This window comes from Oncorhynchus tshawytscha, unplaced genomic scaffold (assembly GCF_018296145.1).
Source record: "Oncorhynchus tshawytscha isolate Ot180627B unplaced genomic scaffold, Otsh_v2.0 Un_scaffold_14841_pilon_pilon, whole genome shotgun sequence".
NCBI classification, from domain to species: Eukaryota; Metazoa; Chordata; class Actinopteri; order Salmoniformes; family Salmonidae; genus Oncorhynchus; species Oncorhynchus tshawytscha.
In genome coordinates, this window is record NW_024609761.1 from 392,716 (window position 1) to 405,000 (window position 12,285).

At 45.6% G+C, this 12,285-nt stretch overlaps 1 protein-coding gene across 1 annotated transcript in view; it reads left to right on the plus strand.

Moving 5' to 3' along the window:
• The window catches only part of LOC121845771 (potassium voltage-gated channel subfamily KQT member 1-like), a gene marked incomplete at its 3' end in the record, with an annotated part of 30,798 nt that overhangs the window by 10,943 nt on the left and 7,570 nt on the right, over window positions 1-12,285 (plus strand). Inside the window, 2 exon segments of the mRNA XM_042317666.1 lie at window positions 6,159-6,285; window positions 7,193-7,238. Of these exon segments, the coding sequence (XP_042173600.1) occupies window positions 6,159-6,285; window positions 7,193-7,238 (173 nt within the window).

Genomic DNA, 12,285 nt, shown 5'->3' on the forward strand with positions numbered 1-12,285 from the left:
GGGCAGTACCAGGCTCTGACACTCTTCTGGGTGGTGAGTTATTATATACTCTACTATAGGGCAGTACCAGGCTCTGACACTCTCTTCTGGGTGGTGAGTTATTATGTACTCTACTATAGGGCAGTACCAGGCTCTGACACTCTCCTCTGGGTGGTGAGTTATTATATACTCTACTATAAGGCAGTGCCAGGCTCTGACACTCTCTTCTGGGTGGTGAGTTATTATATACTCTACTATAGGGCAGTACCAGGCTCTGACACTCTTCTGGGTGGTGAGTTCTTATATTATTATATACTCTACTATAGGGCAGTACCAGGCTCTGACACTCTCTTCTGGGTGGTGAGTTATTATATACTCTACTATAGGGCAGTACCAGGCTCTGACACTCTTCTGGGTGGTGAGTTATTATATACTCTACTATAAGGCAGTACCAGGCTCTGACACTCTCTTCTGGGTGGTGAGTTATTATATACTCTACTATAGGGCAGTACCAGGCTCTGACACTCTCTTCTGGGTGGTGAGTTATTATATACTCTACTATAAGGCAGTACCAGGCTCTGACACTCTCTTCTGGGTGGTGAGTTCTTATATTATTATATACTCTACTATAGGGCAGTACCAGGCTCTGACACTCTCTTCTGGGTGGTGAGTTATTATATACTCTACTATAAGATAGTACCAGGCTCTGACACTCTCTTCTGGGTGGTGAGTTATTATATACTCTACTATAGGGCAGTACCAGGCTCTGACACTCTCTTCTGGGTGGTGAGTTATTATATACTCTACTATAGGGCAGTACCAGGCTCTGACACTCTCTTCTGGGTGGGGAGTTCTTATATTATTTTATACTCTACTATAGGGCAGTACCAGGCTTTGACACTCTCTTCTGGGTGGTGAGTTCTTATATTATTATATACTCTACTATAGGGCAGTACCAGTTTCTGACACTCTCTTCTGGGTGGTGAGTTATTATATACTCTACTATAGGGCAGTACCAGGCTCTGGCACTTTCTTATGGGTGGTGAGTTGTTATATACTCTACTATAAGGCAGTACCAAGCTCTGGCACTCTCTTCTGTGTGGTGAGTTATTATATACTCTACTATAGGGCAGTACCAGGCTCTGGCAATCTCTTCTGTGTGGTGAGTTATTATATACTCTACTATAGGGCAGTACCAGGCTCTGGCACTCTCTTCTGTGTGGTGAGTTGGAACAGCAACATGCTCTCAATTTAATTTATTTTATGAAGCCCATTTTACATCAGCAGTTGTCACAAAGTGCTTTACAGAAACCCAGCCTGAATCTTCAAAGAGCAAGCAATGCCCAGTGGCTAGGAAGAACTCACTAGAAGGCAGAAACCTGGGAAGAAACCTAGAGAGGAACCAGGCTCTGAGAGGTGGCCAGTCCTCCTTATGTTTACAGTCAGGTTTGGGTAATTCAGTAGGATATTTATGTTATTTACTGCCAAAGTGTAACACCCACCTGGGTGATGCCATGGGAGACAGAATGCTTACACTGAGGAGGGGACGATTGATGAATCAGTCAGCCAATTAGGAATCAGTGGATACATTTATGCTTTTTGGTTACTTGCCAGTCGGCCAAACCCAAAATGTTCCTGCATTTCTCCACAATATTCAGATCCTTATTGTGTAACAGAGTTGCTAGGCCAGCAGAGGACAGATCCTTATTGTGTAACAGAGTTGCTTGGCCAGCAGAGGACAGATCCTTATTGTGTAACAGAGTTGCTTGGCCAGCAGAGGGCAGATCCTTATTGTGTAACAGAGTTGCTAGGCCAGCAGAGGACAGATCCTTATTGTGTAACAGAGTTGCTTGGCCAGCAGAGGACAGATCCTTATTGTGTAACAGAGTTGCTTGGCCAGCAGAGGACAGATCCTTATTGTGTAACAGAGTTGCTTGGCCAGCAGAGGACAGATCCTTATTGTGTAACAGAGTTGCTAGGCCAGCAGAGGACAGATCCTTATTGTGTAACAGAGTTGCTTGGCCAGCTGAGGACAGATCCTTATTGTGTAACAGAGTTGCTTGGCCAGCAGAGGACAGATCCTTATTGTGTAACAGAGTTGCTTGGCCAGCAGAGGGCAGATCCTTATTGTGTAACAGAGTTGCTTGGCCAGCTGAGGACAGATCCTTATTGTGTAACAGAGTTGCTAGGCCAGCAGAGGACAGATCCTTATTGTGTAACAGAGTTGCTTGGCCAGCAGAGAGCAGTAGTGGTCTATTTTCTCTCTACACTATAGAAAGGTCATTCTTCCTATGACAGTCCTCTCTCTCCCATCCTCCCAAACCTTCAGCACAACATGCATGGTCAGATAGCTATCCCAATCATCAAACATCAAACCTGACCCTAAACTTCAACCATAGCAGCCCCTAACACCAAACCTGCATTTGACATTGTATTTCATCTTCACCCTTGTCTGATTCCTCGCCCTATCCTTCTGTCTAAAGACCATTTCTTTAAGTCTCATTTTAGGGAAAAATACTGTAATGACAATAGTTGATTGGATGGAAGCGCTCTTCATTGTATGAGTGAAACTCAATCACATTCATCACCAATATGTAGCATCCACCTGGATGGGTCCTCATTGCCATAGTCAAAATGATATTATTTGTGAACCAAAAGAACTGTCAAATGTGTCCATGCTCACAGATCTCTGTTGACATACATCCCTAAATGTGATGTCTGTGCGGTCAGCCAAAGCAACTCTGAATTTTTAAACCCATCCAGACCCTGACCCCTAAATCCTTCCCTCAAACCTAGACACTACCGACCAGCTGCTGAGTCAAACAGCTCTTGTGTTTGTATGCTTAGTCTGGCTGACAGATCCCTTCTGCAGTCAGAGGAACGGAGACAAAGGAGAAGAAAGAGGGGGACTATGCTTGAGAGTCGTCGTAGAGGAGAAAGAAAGAGGGGAAAGAGAGAGAGAACGAGGGATTAGGGTTAGACAGGAGCGGGGTCGGGGTCGGAGTGTGGGGGCCACAAGGTCACGCACACGCAGGTGGAAAGTTCACCTCAGCCAGTGTCTAACAGGATTAAATGACGCTGTCCACTCATCAGGACGACGCCCAGAATCACAGATTAATCTGCGCCTGCAGAGGTGGGATTAGCAGGGGCCCTAACTAGAGAGGCGCTTCTGTTTGCCAGGGGCCCTAACTAGAGAGGCCCTTCTGTTTGCCAGGGGCCCTAACTAGAGAGGCCCTTCTGTTTGCAAGGGGCCCTAAATAGAGAGGCCCTTCTGTTTGCCAGGGGCCCTAACTAGAGAGGCCCTTCTGTTTGCCAGGGGCCCTAACTAGAGAGGCCCTTCTGTTTGCCAGGGGCGCTAACTAGAGAGGCCCTTCTGTTTGCCAGGGGCCCTAACTAGCTCTGCTAGGACAGTTGTCCCTCTTTTGTTTCTCAACTATAGGAAAAATAAAGACAGAGATGTGCGAGTCGTCAGAACGTGAAAGACTGTTTTGAGCAAATTCATGACGCGACCCACTTAATGTTCAACTGATCAGGGACAGTGCTTTTTTTCCGTGGCCATCTGTGTCCATATACATATCCCTGGATTTGATTCTTCAACTTTTTGTGTCCATATTTTGGTGCCACATAGTGTCTGACCTCAGTATAACTACGTTAGTAAGTGTGATCAGAAAGGGACCTATAGGTGGAATGACTGGACCTTAATGCTGATGACCCTGCCCTCCGTCCTCCTCCCTCCACTCCCATCCCCACCACAACAACAACAGCTCTTCCTTTGTCTGGTTTGCACCCCCACTGCACGTGAGGTCACCACTTTACTCCCTGTTAACAAGGTCCAGTGTAGATTCTCTCTTCCTGGAAGGAGTAAACCTAGTGCATCTGTGGCACTGTTGTGATTTAATGAAACGTTTTATTGAACCTTTATTTAACTAGAGCGCTGTGCCACTCGGGACCCCTGATATACGAACATGTGTTTGTCCAGCGCCAGGACGGAACATGTATTGGGCATCTGTCAAAAGTCCATTAAAGGTTATTGATTTGGTATTGGTCTTCTAAATTGCTAAATGCTAAACTTGCAAATTTGAATGGAATTGCATTGGCATTTAAATTCAGTTCATTGTTTGATTCATATCATGCACTGGGAGTAATTTGGTGTTCATTTCAGTTCATTGTTTAATTCATATCATGCACTGGGAGTCATTTGGTGTTCATTTCAGTTCAGTCATTTGCCATTTCATTGTTTAATTCATATCATGCACTGGGAGTCATTTGGTGTTCATTTCAGTTCATTGTTTGATTCATATCATGCACTGGGAGTCATTTGGCGTTCATTTCAGTTCATTGTTTGATTCATATCATGCACTGGGAGTCATTTGGCGTTCATTTCAGTTCATTGTTTGATTCATATCATGCACTGGGAGTCATTTGGCGTTCATTTCAGTTCATTGTTTGATTCATGTCATGCACTGGGAGTCATTTGGCGTTCATTTCAGTTCATTGTTTGATTCATATCATGCAGTTTGATTCATATCATGCACTGGGAGTCATTTGGCGTTCATGTCAGTTCATTGTTTGATTCATATCATGCACTGGGAGTCATTTGGCGTTCATTTCAGTTCATTGTTTGATTCATGTCATGCACTGGGAGTCATTTGATGTATAGGAACATATTGGTTATTTTGTCCATTCAGGGAACAAGGAACTAGAAGCAATAGGCCTGGTTACCAATGTTATCCCTACTGTACATTAGAGTTCTTGTTATATTGTCCTGGTTCCTGATGTTATCCCTACTGTACATTAGAGTTCTTGTTATATTGGCCTGGTTACCAATGTTATCCCTACTGTACATTAGAGTTCTTGTTATATTGTCCTGGTTACTGATGTTATCCCTACTGTACATTAGAGTTATTGTTATATTGTCCTGGTTACCAATGTTATCCCTACTGTACATTAGAGTTCTTGTTATATTGTCCTGGTTACCAATGTTATCCCTACTGTACATTAGAGTTCTTGTGATATTGTCCTGGTTCCTGATGTTATCCCTACTGTACATTAGGGTTCTTGTTCTATTGTCAGAAGCTGTTCTTAGTGTACTAGGGCCCTGGGTTTTGGTTAATCATGTCACATGACCTGTCCCCTTTTCTTTTTATATCAGATAGTCCAGCACCAATCCTCCAGCACCGATTGTCCAGCACCATCCTTAGACTGTTTGCTTTCATTTTTGATCTAATTCTCCTTCCTGGAAAAGGAAAGTTAGAATCCAGGTGATGTGACATGAATAACCACAACACAGGGTAATATATTAGTCCTGTTGTGGTTCCCTGAAGGCTGTCACACATCCTGGATGTAATGTTGGGCTGCAGATAGTTCAGCACGCTGTGTTTTAGGGACCACCAGCTGGAGATATTTCACACATATTTCACAACATTCTACATGTAAAATCAGTGCACACTTGGTTCTCAAATGACGTACAGAGGTGCTAAGTGCTCTGGGCCAGCTGTTGGTGTGTCTGAGCCTTTAGTTTGCTCTATTCCCTCTTTTTCTATCTGAGAATCACTTACTATTTCCTACATTCTCTCTCTGTGTGTGTCTCTCTCTCTCTGTCTCTCTGTCTGTCTCTCTCTCTGTGTCTCTCTGTGTCTGTCTCTCTCTCTCTCTCTCTCTGTCTCTCTCTCTGTCTCTCTCTCTCTGTCTCTCTCTCTCTGTCTCTCTCTCTCTCTCTCTCTCTCTCTCTCTCTCTCTCTCTCTCTCTCTCTCTCTCTCTCTCTCTCTCTCTCTCTCTCTCTCTCTCTCTCTCTCTCTCTCTCTCTCTCTCTCTCTCTCTCTCTCTCTCTCTCTCTCTCTCTCTCTCTCTCTCTCTCTCTCTCTCTCTCTCTCTCTCTCTGTCTCTGTCTCTGTCTCTCTCTCTCTCTCTCTCTCTGTCTCTCTGTCTCTCTGTCTGTGTCTCTCTCTCTATGTGTCTCTCTATCTGTGTGTGTCTCTCTCTCTCTCTCTCTTTATTTATTTATCTCTCTTTATTTATTTTATTTATTTATTTAAGGGGCTTTATTGGCATGGAAAACATATGTTTACATTGCCAAAAAAAAAAAAAGTGAAATAGATCATAAACAATAACAATTGACAGTGAACATTACACTCACAAAAGTTGTCTCCCCCCCCACCCAACTCTCTGTCTTTAACAGGAGATAGCGCTGGTGGTGTTATTTGGTGTGGAGTATGGTGTGCGGCTGTGGTCGGCAGGGTGCCGTAGTAAATATGTTGGCGTCTGGGGCCGGCTGCGCTTTGCCAGGAAGCCTATCTCCATCATCGGCAAGTGCCTGGAACAAACTCCACACTGGCATCCTTAGTCTTCAGATAAAATAAGATACAAACATGTACAATAATGGCAATTATTTGCATTCAGTATGTAAATAGATATCCTAATTAAGTAACAGTGACAATTCAACAACCCTGGGATCCCTCCTGTAAAATTGTAACATGGCTCCATTCTGTAAAATTGTACCCTCTTGTAACATGGCTCCCTCCTGTAACACGGCCCCCTCCTGTAACACGGCCCCCTCTTGTAACATGGCCCCCTCCTGTAACACGGCCCCCTCCTGTAACACGGCCCCCCTCCTGTAACATGGCCCCCCCTGTAACATGGCCCCCTCCTGTAACATGGCCCCCTCCTGTAACATGCCCCTCCTGTAACATGGCCCCCTCCTGTAACATGGCCCCCTCCTGTAACATGGCCCCTCCTGTAACATGGCCCCCTCCTGTAACATGGCCCCCTCCTGTAACATGGCCCCTCCTGTAACATGGTAACATGGCCCCCTCCTGTAACATGGCCCCTCCCCCCCTCCTGTAACATGGCCCCTCCTGTAACATGGCCCCTCCTGTAACATGGCCCCTCCTGTAACATGGCCCCTCCTGTAACATGGCCCCTCCTGTAACATGGCCCCTCCCCCTCCTGTAACATGGCCCCCCCTGTAACTCCTGTAACATGGCCCCTCCTGTAACATGGCCCCTCCTGTAACATGGCCCCTCCCTAACATGGCCCCTCCTGTAACCCCTCCTATAACATGGCCCCCTCCTGTAACATGGCCCCTCCTGTAACATGGCCCCCTCCTGTAACATGGCCCCCTCCTGTAACATGGCCCCCCTGTAACATGGCCCCCTCCTGTAACATGGCTCCCTCCTGTAACATGGCCCCTCCTCCACTGTTCCTTCTCTGCAGATTTGATTGTAGTGGTGGCCTCCATCATCCTGGTAACAATGGACAGGTGTTTGCCCCCTGCTAACAGGTAAGACACTGGCCCTGTAACATCATGTCCTAAATGATCTATGTTTACAGCACTATCATGCAGGGCTCCAGACTGTAACATTTAGTTGCCCCTACACTTTTGACTTGGCTATTCCGAGTTACATTTTTTTATTAACATTGGTGCCTGCACATTAACATGGTCACCCCTCCAAACTTGGCTGTAACCATGATTTGGTCAAATAGTCATGTGCATTATTATCCTCATGATTCCTGTAATGAATGTCTCTGTCCCTGTGCCTGTTTAGCTGGGGCCCTCCTGTAGGGAAGGTCTCTGTTCCTGTGCCTGTTTAGCTGGGGCCTGCTGCTGTAGGGAAGGTCTCTCCCTGTGCCTGTTTAGCTGGGGCCTGCTGCTGTAATGAAGGTCTTGTGCCTGTTTAGCTGGGGCCTGCTGCTGTAATGAAGGTCTCTGTCCCTGTGCCTGTTTAGCTGGGGCCCTGCTGTAGTGGAAGGTCTAAATGATGTGCCTGTTTAGCTGGGGCCTGCTGCTGTAATGAAGGTCTCTTTGTGCCTGTTTAGCTGGGGCCTGCTGCTGTAATGAAGGTCTCTGTCTCTGTGCCTGTTTAGCTGGGGCCTGCTGCACATGAAGGTCTCTGTCCCTGTGCCTGTTTAGCTGGGGCCTTTGCTGTAATGAAGGTCTTTGTGCCTGTTTAGCTGGGGCCTGCTGCTGTAATGAAGGTCTCTGTCCTGTGCCTGTTTAGCTGGGGCCTGCTGCTGTAATGAAGGTCTCTGTCCCTGTGCCTGTTTAGCTGGGGCCTGCTGCTGTAATGAAGGTCTCTGTCCCTGTGCCTGTTTAGCTGGGGCCTGCTGCTGTAATGAAGGTCTCTGTCCCTGTGCCTGTTTAGCTGGGGCCTGCTGCTGTAATGAAGGTCTCTGTCCCTGTGCCTGTTTAGCTGGGGCCTGCTGCTGTAATGAAGGTCTCTGTCCCTGTGCCTGTTTAGCTGGGGCCTGCTGCTGTAATGAAGGTCTTTGTGCCTGTTTAGCTGGGGCCTGCTGCTGTAATGAAGGTCTCTGTCTCTGTGCCTGTTTAGCTGGGGCCTGCTGCTGTAATGAAGGTCTCTGTGCCTGTTTAGCTGGGGCCTGCTGCTGTAATGAAGGTCTCTGTGCCTGTTTAGCTGGGGCCTGCTGCTGTAATGAAGGTCTCTGTGCCTGTTTAGCTGGGGCCTGCTGCTGTAATGAAGGTCTCTCCCTGTGCCTGTTTAGCTGGGGCCTGCTGCTGTAATGAAGGTCTCTGTGCCTGTTTAGCTGGGGCCTGCTGCTGTAATGAAGGTCTCTGTGCCTGTTTAGCTGGGGCCTGCTGCTGTAATGAAGGTCTCTGTCCCTGTGCCTGTTTAGCTGGGGCCTGCTGCTGTAATGAAGGTCTCTGTCCCTGTGCCTGTTTAGCTGGGGCCTGCTGCTGTAATGAAGGTCTCTGTCCCTGTGCCTGTTTAGCTGGGGCCTGCTGCTGTAATGAAGGTCTCTGTGCCTGTTTAGCTGGGGCCTGCTGCTGTAATGAAGGTCTCTGTGCCTGTTTAGCTGGGGCTTGCTGCTGTAGGGAAGGTCTCTGTCCCTGTGCCTGTTTAGCTGGGGCCTGCTGCTGTAAGGGAAGGTCTCTGTCCCTGTGCCTGTTTAGCTGGGGCCTGCTGCTGTAATGAAGGTCTCTGTGCCTGTTTAGCTGGGGCCTGCTGCTGTAATGAAGGTCTCTGTGCCTGTTTAGCTGGGGCCTGCTGCTGTAATGAAGGTCTCTGTGCCTGTTTAGCTGGGGCCTGCTGCTGTAATGAAGGTCTCTGTGCCTGTTTAGCTGGGGCCTGCTGCTGTAATGAAGGTCTCTGTGCCTGTGCCTGTTTAGCTGGGGCCTGCTGCTGTAATGAAGGTCTCTGTGCCTGTGCCTGTTTAGCTGGGGCCTGCTGCTGTAATGAAGGTCTCTGTCCCTGTTTAGCTGGGGCCTGCTGCTGTAATGAAGAGCCACTTACTCACTCTCTCCCTGATTCCAGGGATTTTTAGTAAGCTCGGCTGTAACATTTCAAAATCCAAAGGTAAACATCTTTGAAGCAACTACAGTTGTCACTGTTAAAGAGAGGAGGTTCTCAGCAACTACGGTTGTCACTGTTAAAGAGAGGAGGTTCTCAGCAACTACAGTTGTCACTGTTAAAGAGAGGAGGTTCTCAGCAACTACAGTTGTCACTGTTAAAGAGAGGAGGTTCTCAGCAACTACAGTTGTCACTGTTAAAGAGAGGAGGTTCTCAGCAACTACAGTTGTCACTGTTAAAGAGAGGAGGTTCTCAGCAACTACAGTTGTCACTGTTAAAGAGAGGAGGTTCTCAGCAACTACAGTTGTCACTGTTAAAGAGAGGAGGTTCTCAGCAACTACAGTTGTCACTGTTAAAGAGAGGAGGTTCTCAGCAACTACAGTTGTCACTGTTAAAGAGAGGAGGTTCTCAGCAACTACAGTTGTCAGTTGTCACTGTTAAAGAGAGGAGGTTCTCAGCAACTACAGTTGTCACTGTTAAAGAGAGGAGGTTCTCAGCAACTACAGTTGTCACTGTTAAAGAGAGGAGGTTCTCAGCAACCAGTTGTCACTGTTAAAGAGAGGAGGTTCTCAGCAACTATGGTTGTCACTGTTAAAGAAGGAGGTTCTCAGCAACTACAGTTGTCACTGTTAAAGAGAGGAGGTTCTCAGCAACTACAGTTGTCACTGTTAAAGAGAGGAGGTTCTCAGCAACTACAGTTGTCACTGTTAAAGAGAGGAGGTTCTCAGCAACTACAGTTGTCACTGTTAAAGAGAGGAGGTTCTCAGCAACTACAGTTGTCACTGTTGTCACTGTTAAAGAGAGGAGGTTCTCAGCAACTACAGTTGTCACTGTTAAAGAGAGGAGGTTCTCAGCAACTACAGTTGTCACTGTTAAAGAGAGGAGGTTCTCAGCAACTACAGTTGTCACTGTTAAAGAGAGGAGGTTCTCAGCAACTACAGTTGTCACTGTTAAAGAGAGGAGGTTCTCAGCAACTACAGTTGTCACTGTTAAAGAGAGGAGGTTCTCAGCAACTACAGTTGTCACTGTTAAAGAGAGGAGGTTCTCAGCAACTACAGTTGTCACTGTTAAAGTTAAAGAGAGGAGGTTCTCAGCAACTACAGTTGTCACTGTTAAAGAGAGGAGGTTCTCAGCAACTACAGTTGTCACTGTTAAAGAGAGGAGGTTCTCAGCAACTACAGTTGTCACTGTTAAAGAGAGGAGGTTCTCAGCAACTACAGTTGTCACTGTTAAAGAGAGGAGGTTCTCAGCAACTACAGTTGTCACTGTTAAAGAGAGGAGGTTCTCAGCAACTACAGTTGTCACTGTTAAAGAGAGGAGGTTCTCAGCAACTACAGTTGTCACTGTTAAAGAGAGGAGGTTCTCAGCAACTACAGTTGTCACTGTTAAAGAGAGGAGGTTCTCAGCAACTACAGTTGTCACTGTTAAAGAGAGGAGGTTCTCAGCAACTACAGTTGTCACTGTTAAAGAGAGGAGGTTCTCAGCAACTACAGTTGTCACTGTTAAAGAGAGGAGGTTCTCAGCAACTACAGTTGTCACTGTTAAAGAGAGGAGGTTCTCAGCAACTACAGTTGTCACTGTTAAAGAGAGGAGGTTCTCAGCAACTACAGTTGTCACTGTTAAAGAGAGGAGGTTCTCAGCAACTACAGTTGTCACTGTTAAAGAGAGGAGGTTCTCAGCAACTATGGTTGTCACTGTTAAAGAGAGGAGGTTCTCAGCAACTACAGTTGTCACTGTTAAAGAGAGGAGGTTCTCAGCAACTACAGTTGTCACTGTTAAAGAGAGGAGGTTCTCAGCAACTATGGTTGTCACTGTTAAAGAGAGGAGGTTCTCAGCAACTATGGTTGTCACTTAAAGAGAGGAGGTTCTCAGCAACTATGGTTGTCACTGTTAAAGAGAGGAGGTTCTCAGCAACTACAGTTGTCACTGTTAAAGAGAGGAGGTTCTCAGCAACTATGGTTGTCACTGTTAAAGAGAGGAGGTTCTCAGCAACTACAGTTGTCACTGTTAAAGAGAGGAGGTTCTCAGCTTTCTGTAGGTGTAGTTTTTATTTCTCAACTCTCAGTAAAGCTATTTTACAACCAAGATATTTAATATGGCTTTGAGATACGCAGCTGGAGAAATGTGAATCGGACGTTGCATCGGCCATAGCCTCATTGGGTAGTAGGCTACAACTGCAAAGTTTTTTTAGGACATTGACTTTAGTGTTAGAATCCTACATGGTCACCATCAGTGGGTATTATGTTTAGTGATGTTTAGTGATCAAGCTAATATTTTTGGAGTTTTGTCACTTACCCAAATAAATCAGCCTATGATATCATTGCAGTTGTCATAAAAGATGTGGGCAAATGTATCTCTATTGAACAAAAAGAAAATGCTGTTAAAAAAACCCCAGCTATAGTTGTCAACTATAGACTAGGTTTGCCCCAAAATTCATGACATCACTGGATTCGTTGAATCATGCATTCCTGCGTGGACATGTTAGATGAAGCAACTTATTTCTCAAATACCATCTCAGTAGTCTGTCTATAACTAAATCAGGTTATCAGATGATTACTAATTGGTCATATCTGTAATACCATCTCAGTAGTCTCACTTCATCAGATGATTACTAAGATCTGTAATACCATCTCAGTAGTCTGTCTATAACTAAAATCAGATGATTACTAATTGGTCATATCTGTTAATACCATCTCAGTAGTCTGTCTATAACTAAATCACTTCATCAGATGATTACTATTGGTCATATCTGTAATACCATCTCAGTAGTCTGTCAGGAGGTTAAATCATATTAAAGAGATTCTCAGCAACTATGGTCTCATCTGTTAATAACCATCTCAGTCAGTCTGTCTATAACTAAATCACTTTATCAGATGATTACTAATTGGTCATATCTGTAATACCATCTCAGTAGTCTGTCTATAACTAAATCACCATCAGATGATTTAATTGGTCATATCTTAGATACCATCTCAGTAGTCTGACTAAATCAATCAGATG